Genomic DNA, 26482 nt, shown 5'->3' with positions numbered 1-26482 from the left:
GACAAGTGGTACCAGGAGTCGGTACAGAGGAAGCAATCATGGCGCAAGTAGATACTATGGTGTGCCCAGTGAAAGAGTACAGTTCGGTTCCAGGGTTTTGAGATCTACAGGTGTCCAATAACAGCCAATGGCGTACCCAGTTTCAAAAGCGATCAGCCTGTATATAGGTGGGAGCGTGGTAAGAGGGGTGGGATCCATCTAGATCAGGGTCCAGCACGCAGTGGTAGACGCTCACCAAAACTCGAGGTAATGCAGTTTTTTGGAGCAGTATGGTGGAAAGTGTGTCCTAGGAGGTCCCCTGGTCTGTGTTGGGGACGTAAATGCGCCCTAGGAGTATGGGCTGGCCATCTAGGCGGCCCTCAAGAAGCACATACCGACCATTCTTGTCTACTATAGTGTCCACCTCCTGGAAGGGAATTCTGGGTCTAATCCAAAGCAAGGTGCCACACGCTCATGCAGAGTAAGTAGTGGCATGAATAAAGCCCCTCTAGCGCATACGCAGGAACCCCAGATCCTTCCTCGTTGTGGGTGTTTCTAGTAGGAAAACTATATGCGCTTGTTGGCATGTAACATAAGAGTAGACTGCATACCACTACCTAGCAGTGTGCATTCCACAAACATTTAGTGTAAGCAAGGGAATATCAGTAATGTGAGCTATTGCATAGGTAGGGAAGAGTGTGTAGCGGGGAAGGAGGTGGAAACCCTGGGTATTCCCAGTCCACCGGCCCACACAGCTGCCGGCTTGGAAGTTGTGTAGTGCTCTCCTGCTGCATCTAGCCACATGTGTAGCGAGAGAAAGAGAAATAATTATAACAAGTGGAAAGGAAACAACTTAAAGGGCCTACCACAACTGGCAGTACCCCCAAACAAAGCACGTTAAAGAGAGCACTAGTGTATTGTGGGGAATGGCTAGGTTCTGGGGAGCATAGTGTCCTATATGCATTAAGAAACAAGGGCTAGGTCACATCAGACCTGGAAGGAACTGCCGATGGACCTAGTGCCCACTGTATGCAAATAGTAAAAAGAGTGGGCGTGACAGGGGCATCAGGAAAGGGCGCAGAGAGCCATGCCAAGGAACAGTGGAAAAGAAACAGGGAGTGGCGGTCTCCGTGGCGGGGGCAGTGCGTGGGGAGGGCAATGTTCAGCGATGAAGGACAAGCGTTAAAGGAGAAAATAAAGTATCAGGCTAAACAATAATCCCCAGTTATCGATAAAGTCCATGCTGTGGGGATATCAGGGAGAAGAGTCAAATGAGATTATCCGTTGTTTGAGGCGTCACCATCGTGGGAGTTTGAGAGCCCTGTTGAGAATCATCAGAGTGAATGGTGTCATCATAAGTTGTGAAATATGTGGGCCCTTATCATCAGTGGCAATGACATTGGACCCCAAGGTGGCCGCAGCTTGTAAGGCACATATAAGGTCTTTATTATTTTGCTCAAGATTAGGGGATGTTGTTGGAGATGAAAGTGTGGCAGTTTCTGCTCGTGACCTGCCCCACTGACGCAAGTTGGGTGGTCCCGCCACGGGTCTAGTGAAGTTTAACAACAGTGCTCCATGATGTTGATCTGCCAAGTCCCAGGCGTCCTTAGGGTCAGTGAAAAAAGTAGAGGTTTCAACTGTCATAATCTTGAGGCAGGCGACGACGGTTGACTTCCAGGAAGGAGGCACGTAGGCGATTGGACTGCGCATATGTAATTCGGAAAGAACAGGATCACTTTGTCCTCTACTCAGGGAAAGCTGGTCTGGCAGCACGTAGGACAGCGTTGTGATCTTTAAAGTGTTAGAGTTTAGCTAGCATGGGGCGTGGAGGAACCCCTGGAGGGGGCGTTGAGAAGGCACCAGATGAGCTCTCACTAAGGAGAAGGTGGTGGGGAGATACAATGGTGAAGTAAATGACCTGAATCAGGTTTCTGAATACGCAAGGGGATCTTGACCTTCTACCCCCTCAGGCAGTTCTAAAATCAGTATGTTACTCCTCTGTGAGCAGCCTTCTATGCCCTCCGCCCTGTCCTCAAGATGACAGACTCACTCCTGCAGATCTCGAATGGTACATTGGTTGTCACTCGCCAATGGTTGCAAAGTAGGTAGAGTTTTTCCGCATTCAAAACTTTATAAGAGAGCTTGCGGTGGTCGTCTCACCGGAAGCTCAGCTTAGTAGCTAGGGAACCAAGCTAGGTCTCCATAGAGACCCGGGAGTATCCTATGACAGTCTCCTTATCAGATGTGGACAGCGATGGGGTAGGTCCAAATAGCGGTGTGTCTGGAATAACAGAGGACGGATCCGCTGGTAGGGTGGGTGTGGTGGAATGCGATCTGCCCATGATTGGTAGCACCATTGTAGGGTGCAAGACCACAGCCAAGAGTGGGCAGGATGGCTAGCAAGCTCTGAGGTAAGGCGAGAGGTCCATGGCTGCAACCATCTCCTCCCCTCCCCCCCCCCCCCCCCAGGTGCGGAGGAATCTCCAAGCCTCTTAGTGCAACTGCGGGTAACTGCTGGGGAGAGGGGAGGTAGAGAGGAACACTGATGTGCCGCAGTTCTAGGGCTACAGAACAGTGAGCAGCAACCTACAATGTTACGGAGCAGCCCCTCGGAGGTATCCACAGACTGTCACGTTCATGCAGGTGGCAGAGTATGGAATGCTCAGAAAAGCGAGAAGTCGAGCTGCGATAGGGCCCCACAATGGCTTTCAGGTCCAATGTAGGCAAGGTCCCGGGTGGATATCCAAGAGGGTGGCTAGCACAGCAGTGCAAGCTGGTTGCAGATCCTAGGGCCACCTATGACAGAGTCTGTGGAGCTGCTAGGTCCCACAGCGGTCAAGATGGGTTTTTGAGGCACCCAGGGGGCAGAGGTACAGGGTATAGGGGTCACTTTGCCCATCAATGGCCACAATGCCAGGCCCTCGACCGGGATTTCAGGCGATGTGCGGGGCGACGGAAGGAGGAGATTCAAGAAGAGGCATCAGCCATCTTGGTGACCTGGTCACAACCCCTCCTTGAACCTCTCTTTATGGGAAGTTTTGCTTTGAAATATTTTTGATCTATTGAGCGGACTTTACTGCTGAAGTTTTATGCTTTCCTCTCACTCTGTCAAACTAGAACTTTCTATGGGTTCTGACGGACTTTTTTCCCCAATTCATAGAACAGGGATTTTTTTTCCTTTATGTAACATGCTTAATGCATTTATTGCAATTTATTGCTTATTGGCTTCTAATATGATTCTAATGACTAAAATGTATGACATTATCTTCTGATCTAATAGGGTTTTTGAAATTATGCTCTCAGGGATTCGTAAACATATTGGGATTGAAGCCTTAAATATCTACACCAGCTGATACACCACTACACTTTAACTTACAGCTTTAGCTCAAAGACAGATAACAAGATCATTCACTCATCACTGCTCAATAAAGTGCTGGGAATGCATCCCCTGAAGAATGGCAGATATGGCACATAACACTGAGCGGTAACAAGACCACTAGTTTCTTGAGGCAAATAAATGCCACCCTGGTTTTTTTTTCTTCTAATCAGCAAACTAGATTATGCCTTATGACCCTATGAGCGAACATGAACTATGTAATTAACAACTAACCCAGCATGGGTACAGGAGTGAAGGAAAACAACCGTCTCATTTCGGGTCTCCTGGCCTAACACTTACGAACTGGAACCCAAGTTATCTAGCTATGAAGAGGGTGGTTGTTTTTTTAAACTCCATTTTGCCTCCTTTATGCCCTTTTTTCTTCCCTGCGAGGAAATGCCAAACAAGCAAAGTGTGATAAATCCCAAATAAATAAATTAAAAAGACAATTATTCCACAAAATACAAGTGCAATTTTCAGTAACATTCTACTCTGCAATGTTTAATGAAGGGCATCAGTTGCGTACCTGAGACAGCATCATAGAACTCATCCTCACTGAGAATAGTGTGTGGGGTTGACGAGCCTTTCACCAGAGATTGCTCCAACTCATGATGCTCAGTGGCAAGCGTTTGAAGTGCTTCTGACAAGATCTTCGTTTTTTCTTGTTCGTGTTGCAGCCTCAGATTCCGAGCCTAAGAAAACAGAAAAATAGATGTGTGACATTCATAAAACAAGTTCTCAATACTGAAGTTCTGTTTGCAAATTGGTTTCCCGATGAATGCCTTGTCCGTTACAGAAGTACTAAAGATACTCTTCTAAAGTTAAGTAACTGTACTAAGCACAGAAATGCTGAACAAAAGAACAAGTTACTTACCTTGGATACAGTATCAAAATGTAGATTCTTCACGTGACAAATATTTCCATGGGACAGACTAGATTCAGGAACTTTTTAAGCAGTACCTCAGAGCCGGTGGGTGGGGATGAGCGACTATGCACCAATGCAGTTCCACTCTGGAAATGACACGCAGAGCCAATATAGGCACCACTTCTGCGCGCTGACCTCAGTGGCTTTCAAAGCAGTCTGCATCCCTGGGTGCAGAGCCCATACAACATTGGTTTTGACTAGTGTGCAGATTCCTAGACTTGGGATCTTAATAATGGATAGAGTCAAATTCACAGAATGGGATGATTGGTAAGAAATCTGCAGTTAGATAGAGTCTCTATCAAAAAGGGCATTAATAAAAGTAAGTAACTTGTTCTCCTGGTAGACTTCTAACCACAGATTCCTCACCTTTTGGCTAGATACTAAGTCAGTTCCTATTTTGAGGTGGTTCTGTGACTGGATTCACACCAGAGAGTCCTGCAGGACCAAGCATGCAAAACACCCCTCTTGATGAACCTGGCTGACCAGACATTAGTGTTTTGTGAACATATGGTGTGACCCCCATGAAGCTACCTGTCAGATGTCCAGGACAGGAACTTCATGTTCCAATTCAGTGGTAGCAGCTTTGGCCCTGGTGGAAAACGCCTGCAGTCCTCCCAGATGCCGCTTTTTGGCCAATACGTAGCAGATCTTAATGGAAGGACATGTTCCAGCAGGAAATAATCCTTTTCTGCATGGATATTTGTCACCCAGTTTTATATTTGTATGGTCGATGTAAAAGCTCAGTGCTCTTTATATTGTCAAAACAATGGTGTTTCTCCTCTTTTTGGGAGGTGAGGTGAAACATAGAAGGTCAGTGAGGTAATAGTTTGGCCGACGTGGAATGGGGTCACAACTTTAGGAAGAAAAGTTTGCAGAACCAGTGTGTCGAGAAAAAGTGTGGTGTGCAGCGGGTTGACAGAGTTTGAAGCTCATTTAATCGCCATGCCGATGTTATGGCAACCACGAATACTGTCTTGAGGGTGAGAAGATGCAGCGGAAAGCTGTGAAGCAGCTTCATGGGAGTGTACATGAAATATGTGACGAACAAGTTAAGGTCCCACAGTGGAATGAGAAAGGGAGAGGAAACAGATGTTGTAAAACTTTCAAGAAATGCATCACCACAGGTGATTTGAATAATGAGGGCTGGTCCCGCAAATGTAAAAAGACAGAGAGCGAAGAAAAGTACCATTTAACTGTACCCAGGGTAAGGGTGTTACTGAACAAGGCATAAAATAAACAACAAATGGCAAATAACTTTGCCTGGAGAGTGTATATCTGCAGTGTGCCATACAAAGTCACACATTTGTGCAAACAGTGGGCATACACCGATTTTCTAGAGGGACGCCTGGTTGCCAAGATGACCTCAACCACCCCCAAGGAAGGTTGAAAGTTTTCAGCTGTTGCCGTGCAATCTCCAAGCATGAAGGTGGAGTTTGTGATGGTCTGGGTGCAGAACCCTACCCTTGTTGCTGCGACCGCAGATCCTCCCAGAGGAGCAGCCTGATCGCAGGACAGATGCTCAAGCCCAGGGGCACTGGATACCATTCTCCCATGCCCAATCCGGTGCCACTAATAAGACTTGGGCCTGGTCAGTCTTCATCTTCAGATATTGGGGCAGAAGAGGTATCAGTGGGAAGGCATACAGGAGTCCTGAAGTACGAGTTACTTACCTTCGGCAACGATGTATCTGGTAGAGACAGTCTAGCCGCAGATTCCTTAACTTAGAATATCCCCAGGCGTCAGACTGGATCCGGACATTTTTTGCAGCAGCACCTCTGCGCGCCGGGGTACGGCGCCATATGGCTATGCCCTGACGTCATCTGCAGGCATGACGTCAGCGAAGAAATATAAGTCCCTGCCGGCGCGATGACGTTAGTTTTCTTCTGAGAAACTTTTCCGCGCCACAACGTGGAGCCACCACCAAAAACTGAGAGAATATAGGAACAGTGTGTGAGAAAATGATGATGAGAATCAGTGAAACAAAAAGAAGGGACAGTAACAAGCACTGTACACTGAAAGCAATGGAAGAGAAAGAGCCAAGCAGCGCTCTGAAAAGCAGCTCTGCAAAAGCGAAGGCAATGCCCTCCCCCGAGGCAAACGAAATATGCCAAGGCAGACGACAGAAGGTCTGCAATCACAAGATCCGACTGTGACAGGCCACAAGACCAGAACCATAGAATTAAAAACGATACACCAAAGGGCGGCAACAGTAGGTATGCCTTAACCTTTGTAAGAGAACTATTGGGGAGAGGCCCAGTGAGGGAGACCCCAAGCCAATTGACTGTAGTAGAATGAAAGACAAGAGACCCTAAAACAACTAAAAAGGGTGGGAGGGAGGGAAGAAGAACCACGGCCAGGGTGTAGAAATGTAGGAGACGACATGAACCCTGCGCCCCAACCAGGGTCAGGGTGTAGGAAAGTAGGAGGAGATATGAACCCTCTGCCCCATCACTAGAATGGGAGGAGCAAAACAGGGAACCCAGAAAGAACCATCCTCCCGAGGAGGAAAGATGTCACCCCTCTGGAAGAGAAAGCCACCCAAAGGGAGGCGCGAGCATAAAACTCAACCTGAAAAGGTCCTCCCAAAACGGGGAGGATGGGCGGGCGTCAAGGAATCTGCGGCTAGACTGTCTCTACCAGATACATCATTACCGAAGGTAAGTAACTCGTACATCTGATAGAGACATCTAGCCGCAGATTCCTTAACTTAGAATAGATACCAAAGCCAAACACCACAGGAGGAAGGTCTGCGAGTGAACCCCACCAAGTTCCAAAGGAACCCAGCCGTCAACAAGTTGACGAAACACAGTGGGGGCAGCAATGCCACAGTGGCCAATGACAAACCAGAAGCTCTGCAAGGAGCGACAAACAGTGGGAGGCGAAGGATCACAAGCCGCCGAGGTACGGCATGGAAGCCCATCAGTGTACACAGCGTAGAAAGGGAGCACAGAACCCGAAGGGCAGTGCGGAACGAGATAGCCCAAAACTTCAGGAAGAGAAAAAGCAGCGATCATAGGAACCAAGGGATCCGCAAGTTCCGACGGGTGTGCAAAAGAGAAGGGCCTAGAGAGGACAAGACGGTATGACAGAGTCCAAACATACAGGTGGAACATGACTAACCGTGGAGAAGCACTGTGGAAGCGCACCAACGAGGGCACTGGGGACAGCAGCAGTAGGATGCTGACCATGCTAACCAACAGTACGAAATCCATGGGTCTCAAAAGAACACTAAGAAAGAATGTGCAATGAAAGCTACAAACAGATGGATGTCTTAACTATTTAAACAGAGTCACAACATGTTAACCTCAAAACGCCAAAGGGCATTTCCCTTGTTAGGACCAAATCCCTCACTCACCACGAAGGTGACATGCTTCATCATGGGGATTCTCCTCTCCAAGGAAACTTAGTTCCTTGGAGGGCTACAACCCTCTCAGCTAGAGAGAGGAGCACAGGGATGTTTTTCACTATTTAATAGGATATCCTAAATCCTCATGTGAAAAGTAGAAGTGTGAGTGAAGGTGCAGCGCCAATTTTTTTAAAAAAATATATATAAGTGCAATAATGTGGTGTAAAACTGGATAAGGGTTGTACCAACCAATATTTATTCAAATACACCCTTTACCAGGATTAAAAGCAGCGCACCAGCGGTATGGATTTAAAACCGCTCTGGTGACAGTGAAAAAATGGTCGACATGTTTCAGCCAACTTGCCCATAAGTGGGACAGGCTTTCATCAGGACTTAAACCAAGTGCTACTGCAAACAACGTGAAAAACAGTGCAAACAAAGGATACAGAATATAGTATTTCAGTGTATCCAATCTCTCTTCAGTCAATCATTGGAAAGAAGAGGAATATATACCCGCATCTGCTGGGTACTTGATCCCACCTCAGCCTGGCAGCCGCTCAGGAAGGGGGCACCGCTCTATCCGTCGGAACTCCAAACGATGTAGAGCCGACCCGTGTCCAAGTTAAGGAATCTGCGGCTAGATATCTCTATCAGCTATCTACCCTAGGCAGAATGAGCCTCCTAGTGAGAGACGCCTAAGAAACTCCAACATGCAGAACTGCTGACATTGCACGCACTAGGCAGTGAGACATTAGTAGAGCCAAGGCTCTCCTCATTTGTGGAAGAGACCTTGCACCACCTATGGATGCAATCACCATTCGTGATCCGACAAGAATCAACAGCTGAGCTAGTCAGCCCTGGCATTCAAAGATCCTGCCAGGTGGTTCGCCAACAGGTAAAATTCTTTTTAACAGGTATTTCAGAGGCACAGGGCCTCCTGGCACATGCTCCATGACCCCCTCGAGTCCTGTTTGATGCAATACCACATGGCGGTGGTGTTGACCTTAAGCACCTGTCCCAGCCTCCCTTTGATGGATGGAAGGTTTTTAGCGCCTAGCATATGGCCCTCAGCTCACGAAGGTTGATATGGACCCAGAGCTCTGCCGGAGACTGGAGGCCTCTGACGTCCACCTCTCCCAGGTGGCCGCCACAACCCAGAAGTGACGCATCAGTCACCACCGTCAGCTCTGGGTAAAGTAGGGAGAGAGGTCTGCTGCTGACCCAACTGTGGTCCAGTAGCCGCCAATGAAGATCTTTTGCAGTCTCCGCTGAAATCTGGATGTGGTCAGAGTGGTAACTTTGATGATGTTCCCACTGATACGTCATATTCCACTGCAGAGCCTGCATATACCACCTGGAATGCTTGACCAGGATGACATAGGAGGACATCAATCCAGCAGCCTCATAATTGACCTCACTGAAAGATTGGGATTATAGCCTAAACGTCCTGGACTCTCCTTCCCGGGAAGAAAAAGCACAAAACTGAACCATGTCCCAAATGGCTCAGATGAAGGGGAGCATCTGAGAAGGAGTAAGGTGTGGCATAGCATGTTGATAGTAAACCCCAACATATGACAGAAGATTCGCTGAAGTCTGGAAGTGGTTGAATACCAATTGTATTGAGTCCACCTTTAGCAGCCAGTCTAAATTAGGGGGAAGACAAGAAACCCCTGACCTTGAAAGGTATGCCGCTACCACTACCATCACTTTCGTGAACAGGCAAGGAGTGCTGGAGAGACCAAAGAGGAGCAGCCTGAACTGAAAATGTGCCCACCAGGAGCTGCAGGTAGCACTGATGAGCCTGCAGGATGGGGATATGGAAATAAGCGTCCTGCAGATCAACACCACGATCAAGTCTCCAGGATCGAAGACTGACTACACCTGGGTCAGGGTGAGAATTCTAAATTTGTCCTTCTGGAGGAGGCATTGAAAGGGTGCAGGTCTAAAATAGAATGAAGGCTTCCATCCTCTTTGGCACCAGAAACCAGCTGGAATAGCAACCACAACCTACTTATGTTGCGGACACTCTCTCAATTGCCCCTTTATCCTAAAGGGCTTGCACTTCCTGCAGTAAGACGAACAAATGGTCCTCCATCAGTCGGTCCAGGATAAGTGGAAGGTGCGGCAGACTGGCTATGAAGAGTAAAGTGTATCCCTTCTGGACAATCTGTAGGGCCCTCCTGTCTGATGTGATGGGATGCCAATCTAGCAGAATTGTTGGATCCTGCCTCTAGCTGGGTGGCTGTCCTCCACTAAGGGCAAGCTAAAAGGGTTTGGCAGGAGGGGCCCAAACAGGGATGGTGAGGGAGTGGGCTGACTGGTTTGTCGGCCCTGACAGCAGGAGCAGTGGGTGCCGAGGCATTTAAACATGAAGCTCTTGGGCACCATGCTGAGGCTGGAGTGGCTGCCGGTATAGGGTATTTCTGCCAAAACTGCAAAAGGAATGGTAGAGCTGATCCGGCTGGTGAGGCGGGCAGCAAAGCCGGAGACCATGATGTTGTTGCTTGAGTTAGAATTCCTTAGAAAAACAGAAGACAAGAGGCGTTTGACAAAACAGGAACTGTTTACTTAATTAAATGGTTCGGCAGGGAGAACAGTTACAGGCTTCCAGCATACCATATACAGTGAGGAATGTGGATTGCGGACTTTGGAGTCATAAATAATTGGTCAATGGTTACTACAGGTGTGTCTCGGCCTCGCATGGACACAGTGTGGTCAGTGGTGAATTTGTCCAGATGTCCGGCATGGGGAGCTCATGATCACTAAGTGTGCTGGGTCCTGATTGGCTATGTGTTCCTAACTCATGTGGCATCTGACTTTGTGGTGTTTTAGGAGTGCGCGTACCCCCTCCAGCCATGTGTGCTTTACTGTGGGAATCTCCCCTGACCATGTAATGTTACTGTACCTATCTGTAGGACTGATCAAGAGTTTCCTACCTGAGTTTGCCTGCCAGCTGCCCCTCCCATCTGTGACCTATCAATCAGCAATTCCAATGCCTAAGTCTCAGGGCCTAACTAGATATTTGCGTGTTGAGGTTAATGTAGAGTTCACACCGGGCACATCTGTTAATAAAGACGATATTTCATTTACATCCCTGCATGCCTTGTTTTCCATATTAACATTCCCCCCTCTAGTTGACTTTTCAACTACACTACCGAACTCATGCATTTTGACAAATACTGTACTTGGGGCCTGTTGTTCCTTAAGTTAGCTAATGACAACTACTACTTCCATATTTACTTGCATTCTACCCAGTTTGAGAACTGAATTAGAACAACAGGTGATCCCTAATTGTATAATCCTCCATACCAATAAAAACACAATGATAACTGGCAACAATGATTTACATAAACTGGGTATCCATCGTGGAAGCAAAGATAATCAATTCGAAAACCACAGCTGCTCAGGGGCACCTCCCTCTTCATGCATGCTTCCTTGTAGATTATGAAGAGCTTGAATGGCAAGTGTCAGTGTTCCATTGTCCATGTCTTTCCCTGGTATGAACGTGCAGCAGGTGGCGCGGATCTTGGCACAGACCCCTCCCTCTATTGCAGTCATTAAGTCCAGTACATAATGGTGCTGCATTACCATAAGGTGGATGGCTCGCAGTTCTTCCTTGACTGAATTAAGGCCAAGCTCAGTGCTGTTCCTCATTTTGAGCATGTCCCACTGGGTAATCTGCAGCCAGGGGGCGTTAGCATTTGTCTGTAGGGTGAAGAAGGGTATCAACCCCCAGCTGTGCTTTCGTGAACAGCCTATCTTCTTCTGGAATGTCTTTGAACTGAGCCCAGCCAAAGTAGTCCGCTGCTCTCCTTTCACGAGCTTGGTGCAGCAAGGTGTTCTTTTTCTTTAACAGGTTCTGGTACAAATCTGTTGACTCTTCACCAGGAATGACCAGGGTCAGGGTGTGCAGCATGACCAGAGAACTCAATCCTCTCCACCTGGAAATCAGCTGGGTATAGGCAGGCGCGCCGCACTGCCAATAAAAATCCATATGCATCCATATGCATGGAGGTGCCCCATTGCATATCCAGAATATGCAGTATCACTCCGTAGTTAGCATTAGTCCCCACCGGAAGCGTTCCTTTTCCTCTCAAACATAAGGAATACAGTGTACAGTTTCCGTACAATCAGTGGTTGATCTGTCACTTCTAGCCGAGTGTATCCACCCACCTCGGTGTCCTAGATTTCCTGACACAGGTGAGTCATACTTTCATAGACTGCCTGTTTGGAACCCTCAAAAGTTTTGCGTTTTACCCCCGTTGTGAATGGTGCCATCTGCACGGCTGTGGCAATCACTGCCCCCTCAAGGGCAGTCTTTTTCAACTTATGTTTAACCAGTTTTGCTGTGTCTTTTGGGCCTGCTACTGCTTCTCTCTATCCTATTCTTGCTTTTTCGTATGGTAGTGAAGTATATGAGCTTGTATCTCCCACCAGGGTTTGGTATCTAAACCAACTACGCTGTCCAGCCCACTGTATATCTCGGTGGGTAGATCTTTCTTAAAAATATTGTAGAAAAATATGCCTCGTGGGCCGATATTGGTCCACGGTTGTCCAGTTTCTTGTCCCCATCTTTCACTCATTCTATTCAGGAAATTTGTTATGCTTTCATGCTTTCCTCTGGCTTCATGGTCTCTGGCATTAGCCCTCCTAAATCAGGGCCGTCATGGAATATTTCTCTAAGGGTCATCTAGATCTGGTGCCTGTGCCTATTAAAAGCAGCCCCGTGATGGTGAGTATCTGTTAGCGTGAATGAGAGCTTGGGCAAACACCGTAAAAGTCTAATCCCCAATTAGACTGCTTAGCAAATTCTTAATGTCTCGTATCACTAGATTGATAACTGCCGTGTATTTACCAAAGCACGTGATCCATTTCCCTGTCCCATCCAACAATGATGGTAACTTTGTCCTCAATCCCTCTTTATCCATCTCGGCCCATGGCATGTATATAATTTGTGCCGCGTCTTTCTGTAGTAAAAGGCACACTCTCACGCTAGGTGACTCTATGGGTTTCTCCTCAACATAGCTTTCCCATCTCACGAGGCATCCCTGCATGTAGAGGAAGTCCCACTTATGTTTTCCTCCTTCGTGCATTTTGCAGTGCTCCGCTACTGCCATGTCCAGCATGTTATACAACAACAGAGACAGTGATGCACACATTCACATAGTTTAGTTACTAATCTATGTATTAAGTGAGACACTTTTAATTACTCACTTAAACAGTCAGACAGCTACTAAATCCTCCATCCAGACAGATATATATCCACTCAATTTTCAATGCAGATTGGTGTATATATATAATACATATTTGAATTTCAAACTAAACCACATTCACTGGATGATGTCATCAGTGATGTCACTGACCATGTCATGAATGATGTAATATGTGACATCATCAGCAGTGCATTGCGGGAGCGCGAGTTATAGTTAGCAGAGCTAAATATAATGGAGGAATTTCTATGGTTTTGTACGAGTGAAATGTCCAGCTAACTAGAACACCCCTTAAACCTATGTTTTTTTTGGTGAATTTCTAAGGTTTTTTAAATGCTAATTTCTAACTATAACGTCTGTGAAACCGATGTTTTTTTCAGTGAATTTCAAAGCTTTTTTAAAAGCTTATTTTTAAGTGTAATAGTAGTTATACCTATTTTTTTGTACTGAAATATTGTTTAATTTTTTTGTTTTATTTTAATATATTCATATTATTTTCTTTTTTTCCCCAAAAAATTCGGAGTTGCGCACCCAAAGCGTACATATCACGGTGGGTGTGTGGATTCTAGCCGCCATTTTAGAAACGTCGTGAAGGATCCGCGTACTGGGGTATTGATTTTCCCCTTTGAGTTACATTGAAAAAGAGGAGCTGGTAGACAGGAGACAGATCAAATAAAGCCCATTTGAGCTTAAAAACATTGGACGTTTCCTGGCTGAAACGGGTCTGTTGGCATGTATGGTTGTACTACCACTGCCTCTTCCTTCTGCCCACAATGGTCTATTATATTGCCACAGCCTCTCTTGCCAGTCCTGTATTGTTGGTTTGTTGCCCCTGCCCCCCTTTCCACTGCCCTCCATAGTCTGTTGTGCTGCCACTGCCCTTCCTGCCTGCCTGCCCAGTGTGGTCAAATTGTTGCCTCTGCACCCTCCTACCTGCCTTCAATTTTCAGAGTCTGTGCCCCTGGCCTCTGCCTCTCAACAGTATCCTAATGAACAACTAGATTGCTAACATTCTATATTTATTACAAAAGTGTGGAACGCCTGACGTCATCTTGATGTAATCAAAACTGTAATACCTAGAGCATTTCCTTTAGAAATTACATATATGAGAGGGTCTTATTTGCATCACAATTATGGTTAGTGCTATAAAAAGACTAAAATGAGGACATATTTTCTGAGTTTTCAAATAGCGACAAATCACTTTTAAATTATTTTTTATCTTTATGATTTTTTTATCCAGTTGACCACTTGATTAAATGTTGCACTTAGGGGAGAGGATGTGGTGTTACTTCCGGAGCTGCAGACTTTGCAACTGGGGAACCAGGTTGGAGTTTCTGCTTCAGCTCGACATTCTGTGATTCTGGTCAAATCACTTAGTCTCCCCATGTCTACAACCAAAATAAATTTGTTCTTGTGTGATGTAACCAATGCTCATGTAAAGCACTCCAATACCTGAAAAGTCTGCACTATATAAAACTGCAAAAACACAAAAAATAAAAAGTGTTTTGCACACTGCTGTCATTGGGCTAGATGTGGGCTACACCTGGGTGATATTTGTGCTGCATTTGGGCTCTTTTGTCTCTGGTGACCATCTTGGGAGATTTATTTGTTATGAAGTTTCCTAATTTCCTCATTTCAGTCTCCTCAGTAGGAACTGCTTTCAGTTTTTTACTTTGATTCCATCAAGAAGGTATTCAGATATGTCACACATTTGCCATAAATTCTGAATGTTAGCACCCTAGTTGCTCATTAGATCACTGTAGTAAAGCTACTGCTCACCACGGAAGTCTGCTGCTGGTACTAAAAGTGCATGTTTCAGTCTGCATGTCGAGTTTTTTAATGAAATAGAAGAGGATTTGAGAAGTTACTCAAAATGTGCCCTAATTTTTCTTTCTTCAGCACTAATCATAATTTCTATGGCAAAATAAAGCCCCTCATTGTGTTCCTTTTTAAATTAAATGTTTTAAGAGTTACCACTTTATTCCAATCAAGATGGCTTCAGGTGTGCAATACGTTTGTCATAAGTAGGACTGTTAGCGCTCTAGTTGTTCTTTAGAACACTTTGGGAAGCTGCAGTAGAACACAAATGAATCAACGGACAGTCTCTGCCCTTGTTGGATGTACATGTTTTACTGAGAATGTCAGACTTCATTCTCACATGACTGAGAAAGATAATGTGAATTTACAGAAAATATGCTCTCAGTTTAGCTTATAGACCACCTTCCAAACCTCTGTGGGAAAAGCATGAGAAAATAGTTCTCTCTCAAACATGATTCATGATATCCCAGCAGAAGGCTTTTTCACATGGTAAAATCACCTTAGAACACACCACAATTCCTACAATAAGTATGGTACCATCAACAAATTATTTAGAATGTAACTAAAGTCTTAAAACTTCTATTAACTGCAATGCTTTTTAATGAGGTGCTATCATGTATATTGGTCCCAAGATGGCTGCCAACACTTCTTGGATGAAGTGCTGACAGCCAATCAGATCTCATGATGAGATGTGTGGTTAGACTCTGCCCAGATATATCTATGATTTTACTTTTGATTTTCTCAGCAACTACTGAACGGATTTACACCATTTAACCAAAAGGCACGAGTGTGAACCAAGGGCTACCTCTTTGCAAAATTTGGGGTAATTCCGTTCAGCAGTTCGGGCTGTAGCTGCGATTAAAGGTTCCTATGGAAAATTGCATGGTGAAAACATGTTTTGGAACCCCCCCTTTTTTCTCGGCCCCCACTTGCCGAATCACCCAGAGAAATTCAGGATAGGAGCGGACCGGAGGGCCCCACCAGTTTTGAAAATTTCGCGAACATTCGTCAACTGGTGCCAAAGTTATTCCAGATAGAATGTTGCGGATTTCCTATGGATAATGGGTCCTAACTATAACTACCGGCAGTAGGATATGGATATATATCTATATCTATATTCACTTAAAAAACCATAGGTTTCACACATGTTATAGTTAGGTGGATATTTCACTCGTAAAAAACCAATGAAATTCGCCCGTTATAGTTAGTTCAGATAACTATAACTCGCGCGCCCGCAATGCACTGCTGATGACGTCACATATTACATCACTCATGACATGGTCAGTAACATCACTCATGACATCACTCATGACATCATCCTTGTGATAGAGTGGCGGTCGCGCGAGTTATAGTTATCTGAACTAACTATAACGGGGGAATTTCATTGGTTTTTTACGAGTGAAATATCCACCTAACTATAACATGTGTGAAACCTATGGTTTTTTTAAGTGAATTTACAAGGTTTTTTAAATGCTAATTCCTAACTAGAACGTGTATGAAACCTATGGTTTTTTCAGTGAATTTGTACGGTTTTTTAAATGCTACGTTATGTATGTATTATTTTTTTTATATATTTATTTTACAATGAACTACGTATTAAATTTTTTTTTGTTTTTTTTGTGGTTTTACACCATGCGCGCGATTTTAACAAATATTTTTTTTTCTTCTGCCTTCGGGGTCCATCAGGGACCCCCTGACAAAGGCTAGGGGTTCAGGAACTCTCTTTTCACGTTCGCCACCTTCCTTTATCACTCTCGCACTGAAATAGCGGCCGACACTTCCTGATTTCGACCGATTCGAACGTTGACTAACATGTAACCACCAATCAGAATTACGCTCGTGCACGTTAGGGTGCTCGCACGGTGCGTGCACGGTACGCGCTTATAGATATTTATATGCTTTTAAATGCTATTTTCTCAGGAACTACTGAACAGATTGACACCAGACCTGCAAAAGGCACTTCCCTGACCTGAGGACTACCTCTCTGCCAAATTTCAAGTAATTCTGTTCAGCCGTTCGGGCTGTACCTTCGACTAAAGGTTCTATAGGAAAATGCATGGGGAAAACGCGTTTTGGGACCCCCCTTTTTTCTCGGCCCCCACTTGACGAATCGCCCAGAGACTTTCAGGGTAGGAGCTGAGTGGAGCGCCCCATTAGTTTTAAAAATTTTGCGAGGATTCGTCAACCGGCGCCAAAGTTATTCAAAATAGAATTTTCAGATTTCCTATGGAAACACGGTCCTAACTAGAACTATCTACTGGCGACCGCCAGTAGATAATTTATCTATATATCTATATATATCCACACACGGACAAGTAATTGTTTCATCCTTAGCAGGAATGTGATGCCTGAGGGCTACCAAAATGCTGTCACTTCATGGCAAACTACAGACGCAATGACACTTGTGAACAAGTTACTTACCTTCGGTAAAGCCTTATCTGGTAGAGACTATCTAGTCGCAGATTCCTTACAAAAGAATAATCCCCATGTGACTTGCGCCGTACCCGTTTAGTTGCCACCTCGGGGAGCTGACGTCAGTTAGCTTTGTGACTTTCCATGCCGGGAGCATGGAGCCACGATGAGCACTGATCACTGGTGTGACAAAGTAAGACCATTAAGATGTTTTTACCATAAATGGTTTGAAGAGGTGGCGGATGGTTGGGTAGATAAATAATCTGCGGCTAGGTACCAGATAAGGCGTTACTGAAGGAAAGCAACTTGTTCATTTGATAGACACTTCTAGTCGCAGATTTGTTACCTTAGAATAGATACTCAAGCAATATCTCCCCGGAGGTGGGACTGCAAAACCACAAAAATGTCCTGCAGGACCGAACGTGGAAGTGCCTGTCACAACGGACCCGATTGTCCAGGCAGTAGTGCTAGGTGAACGTGTGCAGTGAAGCCCACATGGCTGCCTGACAGATGACCATGACAGGGACACTCCGCGCTAACACACTGGTTGCAGCCTTGGCTCTAGTGGTGTAAGCACGCAAGCCCTCAGGGGTTTGCTTCTTGGCCAATACCTAGCAGAGCTTAATGCATTGGACAGTCCATCGCGATATTGTCCTTTTTTGAACTGCCTTCCCTTTTTTTGCACCCACCTAGTCAGCGATGAGTTGATTGTCCACTCAGAATTCTTTTGTGCGGTCAAGGTAGAACGACAACGCTCTTTTTGGATCCAGATGGTGGAGCAAAGAAGGTAGGCAGGGTGATGTTCTGGCCTACATGGAAAGGGGTCACAACCTTTGGAACAAAGGAGGCACGTCTCTGGAGAACCAGCTTGCCTGGATAAAAGGTAGTATAAGAAGGGTGCACAGAGATCTTCTATCCACAGATTCCTCACCTTATGAATCCAAAAATATCAAAGTACTACTCTCTTGTTAGGTGGGAGACAGTAGTGCTTGTTAGCCAAGTAACTCATGCAACACAGCTCACACAAATTACCTATCACTGTGTGCCTGAGACGTGAGGCATTAATACTTGGCGCAAGAAAGGACATACATGGAGCTGTCCGTCAGATATAGGCAATCATGCCACCTTGGGAAAAAGCATTGGAAACAGCCATAGCCTTGGCCGAATGAGTACGAAAGCCCTTCTGAGGGTCTTTCCTGGCCAGAACATGGCTAATATAGCTACAGATGATGACCCAATGAGAATGCTGCATTTGGGCACTGCTAAGAGCCGTTTGTCAACTCAATTCTATGACACTGCACACATGGAGTCCAGCTCATGCATCCATTCAGGTAGAATGCTAAAAGATGGAATGGTGACACACTGGCCCAAATGAAATCCATGAAGTGCATCGGATAAGAAGTATGGACAGGTAAAAAGATCCAACTTATTTGTGTAGGAAATTGTGTAGGGTGGACAAAGGAAGAGGGCTTGAAGTTCTCCATCCTTACAAGAAGCATTAATTGTCAACCGGCAGACTGTTCTTAAAGTAAGTCATTAAACTGAGTGACTGCGCGTCGGCTTCAATGCAGATGCAATTAAAAAAGTCAATGCAAGGTTCAAAATACCACTGATACACAGAGTGGGAACAAACAATGAAAGCACACCATTTAGAAACTCAAGTAAGGATGGTTGATTAGGCACACGCATGAAAAACAGACACGGTGACTAGGCAGTCTATCACAGCTTAGCAAGGGACAATGCAAATCAAACAATTTACCTTCCTATAGTAACTATTTTTCTGGTAGACATTCGATCCAACCACAGATTCTACACCTTGTAAATAATCCCCAGGCGTCAGACTGGATCTGGAAACCTTTATAGCAGTTCTTCCGCATATGGCTAGGTGGCGTAGTGTGGCTCTGCACCAATGTTGTTGTACTCCGGAAGTGACGAGTGGAGCCGAACATAAGCGCCACCCATAAACGCCGATGTCTGTTTCTTTCCAGGCTGTCTGCGCCTTAAGACACAGAGCCCATTGACAAATTGGTATGACTAATGTGCAGATCTCCAGATTGGGACCTTTTTAGTTGGAAGAGAGTCCAGTTCACACAACGGGGCAGTGGGAGGGTCAGTGAGGAATCTGTGCTTAGAGTATCCACCAGAAAGATGGTTACCAAAGGTAAGTAACATGTTCTTCTTAGGGATACCTTTAACTGCAGATTCCTCACTTACTGAATAAATACCATAGCAGTGCCTCCAAAGGAGGCGGTTCTGAGACCTGGCTCGTATAAAAAAGTACTGCAGTGCAGAGTGGGCAAAATGCCCCTCTAGACAGATCTGACTGTCAAGGCATAGTGCTTCGTGAATCTGTATACCAACAGACACAACATTGCCACCTGACAAATACCCAGGATAGGTTCTCTGTGTGCCAACGCAGTGGTAGCTTCTTTGGCTCTGGTGTAATAAGCCCATAGGACTTCTGTGGCTGTTTTCTAGCCAGTGAAAAGCATATCTTGATGCAGAGAGCAATAAATCTAGACATAGTCCACATTTGCACTGTATTGCCCTTCTTTGCTCCAGAAAACCTTACAAAGAACTTATCATTCACTCAATGTTCCTTGGTACAATTGATATAGGAGCTTAATGCTCTTGTAGGGTCCAAACAATGTAGTCTCTCCTCCTCCTTAGAGGAGAGAGGCAGAGCATGCCAGAAGGGTGATATCCTGACTGACAAAAAAGGAGAGACTATGTTGGATAGAAATGTAGCCTGGGGCCTTAGAACCAACTTGTCAGGAAAGGAGGTGGAATAATGTGAATGGACACAGAGAGCCTGAAGTTTCCTCACATGTCTAGCCAATCTTTTGTCAATGAGAAAGACAGTCTATAAGGACACGCTTCATGGGACAACTGTGCAGCCTTGACAAAGGGAGGCACATGAAGAAAGGGAGACACATTAAGAAAGAAAGGACTACATTCAAGAAGCACTGGGGCATCACAAAGGGTTTAGTTGGGAACAAATGTTCAATCCTTTCAAAAACCTTATCACAATGGGTGATTAAAATAAAGGCTGAACTAGCAACTGCAAAAAGGACGAAAAGAGCCAATAAGTAGCTGTTAGCCGTGCCCAAAGCAAGTCCTCGCTTGCCTACGCTTATAACAAATAGTAAAACTTGAGCGAACATTGCTGGTGAAGGGTCAGTTTGTTAGGTGTGACACCAATCTACAAATTTGTTCCAACAGCTGCCAAACACGGATTTTGTAGTGAGAAGCCAAACAGCCAAGATGGCATCAATGACCTCAGGGTGCAGGTCAGAGGTCAACTGTCAAAAGCTCAGCCTCCAAGCATGAGACTCAAAATGTGCAGGCCCGAGTGCAATACCCTGCCCTACTGCTGCACCAGAAGATCTTCCTGAAGCGGCAGCTTGATCAGAGAATAGATGATCATATGCAGGAGCTCCAGATACCGGCCCACTCCAGTGCCACTAGGATGATTTGGAATGGGTCGTTCCTGATAGTCTTCAGAACTTGAGGCAGTGTCAGGAAGGCATCTAGACAGAAAGAGTCTGTGTGTGAGAGCTGCTTTGGAAACTCCAAAGCAGAAGTGCGGACCCTGCGTGTTCTTGGTCGTGGCAAAAAGACCAAGCCATGGCTCTCCCCTTTGCTGGAAGATGGCCCGTGCTCCTTCTGGGTACAATTGCCATTTGTGAACGGCCCAGCACCTGCAGCTAAATTCATACTACCTGGTGTTTATAGAGCCCATCAGGAGATTCACCACCAGAGAACTCCATAGGCAGTCCAGCTACTTATAGAAGCAGAGTGCTTCCCGTTATGGCGCTCAAGACCCCGCCCAGCACTGCTTGGTGCAGTACCACATAGCGATTGTGATTTTTTTTGCTTAATCTGTTTATTAAAGATCTTGTTGTTGTGAACATGACTATACATCGATACACCATCATTGATCACATCATACAGAGCCAGTAGGTGAGTAACAAGTCCGAATCGCGAATTATCTGTTCAACGGCATAGATACATCCATCCATTTTTACATGACTGGTATTGACAAGGCATTTCCCACCTGTCATATGACTCCTGCCTCCGTCAAAATTGTTGCACAATCACGTTATGGTACAATAAAAACTCTAACTTGGCAATATTTGTTGATTACAGAAGTACGATGCTTATGGCTTCCCTCCACCATATCACATTAATCTTTTCAGTAAGTCAAAATTTTTATAAAGAACAGCCCCTAACGTGGGAGGAACTATCGGGAAGGGGGGTGGGAAGGGAAATGGGGGCCACAAAGAGGTATGGGAGGGAATACAGATCCTGGCTGACACAGAGGGGGATCTCCATCGACTATCCTATGGGTGCATAGCCTGATTGCTAGGAGAAATGACCGTCTAATGTGGGGTACAAGGGACACTTTCCGCACAAAAATTCAGAACTCGGGACGTAGATTTACCCACATAGAATGCTCCATGCATCCGGAGTGGGGACATTCGTATGGTCTTCTGGTGTCGACAACCCGCACACAACATAGTATTCCATGCAGCGAAAATGGGGAATTTACGCAATCCCATTGTGTCCTCCCGTACCAGGGAAACCGCGTCAGCCTTCACCCAATTCAGCATGGAGAGGAACCAGGCTTTTGTCGGCAGGGGCTCTACCACCTCCCACCGACGGGTAATCAATCGCTTGGCCACAATGAAACCCAGATCCAGAAACCGGGTAGACGCTTTGTGTTTTTTGTGTCTGGGAAATACACCAGTAATGCATGTTTCCCTTGTTCGTGGCACTACCCTATCCGTGCTTGTGGTTAATGCCCCAAGCACCTCCTCCCAGTAAGCATGCTCAGCAGGGCAAGCCCAAAGCATATGTAGAAGATAAGCATCCACCAACTTGCAGCACGGACAATACGCATCCTGTCTATAAAAATACCGATTAATTTTGCCCGGGGAGAGATCAGCCCTATGGACAATGTAAAATTGTATCAATCTAAAACTGGCATTTCTGGGGACCTGCTTGGGACTTTCCAGGACCATGGACCATTCCTTCTCCGAATGAGGCCTCCCCGAGCAGTCACCCACTTAACTCGCAACGGTGTTAAGTCCACTAGGGTATGCTCCCTAATTGATTCCACAAACCATTTCACCAGGTGGCGCCCTGTACTCATAACGTGCACATATTGCACAATTAGATGCGTCGGAGGTTCCTGCGTAATGTCTCCTCAACAGCGTCTCATCGCGGCCGTCCAGGAGGCAGGATATAGAAATTGGCCTGTGGAAACTTCATCTTTGTCCGTAATGGCTAGGAATGGCCGTAGTACGCCCTGACCTCTCTGTAGAGATCCCCCAGGATGGTTCTACCAGTCCCCTCCCAGTCGGTAAGGTCCGTACGTGTCCCTGCATAGTCGGACTACCCAATATAGGTACTACTGGCGCATACGGTGTGACATGTCTGGTAAGACGGAGTGCCCTGCAGAAACACTTCAACGCCGCCAAGACTAATAATGGGAAAGGTTCATTCGATCCATTACAAGGGTGGAATAGGGAAAGGATCCTGTCCAGAGAGTACGGGGTCATGCCACGCCGAGTCTGATAGATGTAGTCCCTCCACCCATTTCGCCTCATCGTGCCCCGAACTTCATCTAGCTTGAGCGGAGCATCTAATTCCATCCGCTCCTTGCCCGACAGAACTGGGTACGGAAGGCCTTCCAAAAACTGGCTTATCACTCCCTCCGAGGCCTGCCGGCCCACTTTATACAGTTGTGCAAAATGTGCGGAAAATTCACAATGAATTTCCAGCTGTGTGTACTGAAGGTCCCCTTCCGAAGAACGAGGAGCCGCGATTAGACCACCTGACTGCTCCTGTTGCACAAGTTACTACTTGTGTAACAATATATCTGTAAAAGACATTAGTTTGTGATAGATTCCTTACCTTAGAATATCCCCAGGCGTCAGACTGGATCCGGAAAATTTTGCTGGCAGTACCCCTGCGCGTCAGTAGGTGGTGTCGTGCGGCTCTGTGTCAGTCGCTGGCGTCGTAAGCGCCGAGATGACATCACGGAGACTACTTAGGCGCCACCCATGCGCGCTGACGTCAGTTTTGTACACTACTTTCCACGCCAGGAACGCAGAGCCATGCAAGAAACTTACCACTGGTGCCATGAAACTAGAGCCCTGAAAGGGATTCCTTTAACCCTAGAAATCAGTTCGCAGAACGGGAAGTATGGGTGGGGCGGTAAGGAATCTATCACTAACTAATGTCTCTTACAGATATATCGGTACACAAGTAGTAACTTGTGCATCTGAAAGAGACACGTTAGTGATAGATTCCTTACCTTAGAATAGATACCCCAGCAATACCAACCCCGGTGGGGGGTCTGCGAATAGATTACACCAGAATGTCACGGAGAACAGAACGGCCAAAGAAGCTGTCTCTCCGGACCGGACTGTCAAGGCAGTAATGCTTGGTAAACGTGTGCAGCGAGGCCCATGTAGCTGCCTGACAAATGTCCTGCAAGGGGACGCCGCGTACCAAGGCAGTAGTGGCTGCCGTCGCCTTGGTAGAATGGGCATGCAGCCCCACAGGAGGCTCCTTCTTAGCCAACGAATAACAGTCCTTAATGCAGAGATCGACCCACCGAGAGATGGTCCGTTTGTGCACAGCCCGACCTCTTTTGGCGCCCACGTAGCCAAAAAAGAGCTGGTCATCCACCCAGGACTGTTGTGTGCGCTTCAGGTAGAACGAGTTTGCACGTTTTGGGTCCAGACGGTGGAGCCTCTCTTCCTATTTGGAAGGATGCGGAGGCGGAAAGAAGGTGGGCAAAGTGATGGTCTGCCCGATGTGGAAGGGCGTGACAACCTTTGGAAAGAAAGAAGGACGGGTCCTCAAAACCACCTTGTCTGGATGAACAGAAAGGAAAGGAGGTTTAGAAGAAAGAGCCTGGAGCTCACTCACTCTTCTGGCAGAGGTGATAGCTACCAGGAAAGCCGTCTTGAGAGTGAGAAGACGCAAAGGACAGGTATGAAGGGGCTCGAAGGGAGTGCACATCAGATATGTCAAGACAAGGTTTAAGTTCCATTGAGGCATTATGAACGGCACGGGAGGAAACGTGTACGTAATGCCTTTTAGGCAACCGGGGACTTAAAAAGAGATGGCTGATCCGCAAGCCGTGAAAAGGCGGAGATGGCCGAAAGATAACCTTTGATAGTGCCCAGAGCAGCGCCCTGCTGGGCCAAAGAAAGAAGGAACAGAAGGACTTCGGAAAGAGGGGCAGAGAGGGGATGCACACCCTTAGCTGTGCACCATGCCACAAACTTGTTCCATCTGCAGGCGTTTACCGTTTTAGTGGAGGGACGCCTGGCTGCCAGAATGACATCACAGACTTCGGGAGGAAGATCAAAAGCTGTCAACTGTTGCTGCTCAATCTCCACGCATGGAGGTGGAAGCTGGACAGGTTCGGGTGGAGGAACGTCCCCTGCTGCTGCGACAGAAGATCCTCCCGAAGAGGCAGTCGGATCGGGGGATCGATCGCCATACTGAGTAGCTTGGGATACCAGTATCTTCGTGCCCAATCCGGAGCCACAAGCATGACTTGGGCCCAGTCGCGCCGAATCTTCTTCAGCACTCTGTGCAGAAGTGGTATAGGCGGAAAGGCGTACAACAGACCGCAACAGACGAAAAGCGTCGCCTAGCGAGTGCCGCCTTGGAAATTCCAACGCGCAGAACTGATGACATTGCGTGTTCTCTTCGGTGGCGAATAGATCTAACCAAGGCTCTCCCCACTGCTGAAAGAGACCTTGAGCCACGTCCGAGTTCAGACGCCGTTCGTGATCCATTAAGCACCGGCGGCTGAGTTTGTCCGCCCTGGCATTCAGAGAACATGCCAGGTGTTGAACCACCAAGGTAATGCCTTGATGTTCCAGCCATGTCCAGAGGCGCAGAGGACCCCACCCCGCCCTGTTTGTTGCAATACCACATGGCGGTGGTGTTGTCCGTGAACACCTGCACCACACTTCCCCGGACTGAAGGAAGGAATGTCTTCAGTGCAGGTCGGATCGCCCGAAGCTCCAAAAGGTTGCTATGGAGCCGGGAATCTGCCAGACAGGACCAGAGTCCTTTGATCTCCGCCTCTCCCAAGTGGCCTCTACATCCCAGGAGGGACGCATCCGTCACCACTGTGTGCTCCGGTTGGGGAAGGGAGAGGGATCTGACACTGACCCAATCGCGATTCGTGAGCCACCACTGCAATTGTTGTGCAGTGCCCTCCGAGATCTGGTCATGATCGGACAGGATGCCCTGGTGCTGCGCCCACTGGAACTTCAGGTCCCACTGCAGAGCCCGCATATGCCATCTGGCATGTTGCACTAACAGGATGCAGGAGGCCATCAGGCCCAGGAGCCAGAGGGTCATCCTGACTGAAACCCGGGACAGAGGCTGAAAGATCTGATTCATAGCCTGAAAATCCCGGACTCGCTGCTCGGGAGGAAAAACCAGAAACAGCGTAGAATCCAGAACCGCTCCGATGAAGGGGAGCTTCTGAGAGGGACTCAGGTGCGACTTCGGCACGTTGATGGAGAACCGCAGCAAATGCAGGAGGTTGGCCGTAGTCTGAAGCTGGCCGACGACTGCCTGGGGCGAGCCCGCCTTCAACAACCAGTCATCGAGGTAAGGGAAGACTGACACCCCCGACCTGCGCAGGTGAGCTGTGACCACGGCCATCACCTTCGTGAACACCCGAAGGGCGCTGGTAAGGCCGAATGGAAGCACGGCAAACTGAAAATGCTCCTGGTCTACCGTAAACCGCCGGTAGGGCGGGGATGTGAAAATATGCGTCCTGCAATTCCAATGCTACCATCCAGTCTCCAGGGTCGAGGGCAGCCAGGACCAGAGTCAGCATTTTGAACTTCTCCTTCCGGAGGAAGGGATTGATGTTTCGGAGGTCCAAGATGGGGCGCAGGCCCCCTTTGTCCTTCTTGGGGACCAGAAAGTAGTGGGAATAACAACCACTCCCTACTTCTGGCCCAGGAATGCACTTGATTGCCCCCTTGGCCAAGAGGGCCGTGACTTCCTGCTGGAGAAGTACCAAGTGATCCCCGACATGCGGTGGCACCGAGGTGGCATGGCTGGAGGGGAGGACAGAAAGGGAAGAGAGTAACCTTTGTGGATGATCTGCAACACCCACTTGTCCGATGTGATATCGCGCCAGTGGGGGAGGTGGTGGCGGATCCTGCCACCCACCAGCATGGGTTGCTCCACAAAGCTCGGATTAGGAAGGTTTGGAGGCAGAAGCAGTGGATTGACCCCCACGCTGATTCCCAGACCCGCCCCTGCCACGCTAAGGCTGGTTCTGCACAGGCTTGCTGAAGGAACGTGCTTGGGCGCCTGTGCCGTGGCCACGAAAGGAACAAAACACAGGACTGGCCGGGCTT

The 26482-nt window shown here is 47.1% G+C and overlaps 1 protein-coding gene across 2 annotated transcripts in view; it reads right to left on the bottom strand.

The window, feature by feature from the left end:
- Positions 1-26482, bottom strand: part of OSBPL1A (oxysterol binding protein like 1A) — a 1951189-nt gene that overhangs the window by 860275 nt on the left and 1064432 nt on the right. For both annotated transcript variants that reach the window (XM_085605749.1, XM_085605748.1), the window contains exon 16: positions 3882-4047. In XM_085605749.1, coding sequence (XP_085461875.1) covers positions 3882-4047 — 166 coding nt within the window. The remainder of the gene's footprint in view (positions 1-3881; positions 4048-26482) is intronic.

This window comes from Triturus cristatus, chromosome 5_1, assembly GCF_964204655.1.
Source record: "Triturus cristatus chromosome 5_1, aTriCri1.1, whole genome shotgun sequence".
In the NCBI taxonomy this organism is placed as follows: domain Eukaryota; kingdom Metazoa; phylum Chordata; class Amphibia; order Caudata; family Salamandridae; genus Triturus; species Triturus cristatus.
This window is presented reverse-complemented; position numbering and strand designations above follow the sequence as displayed.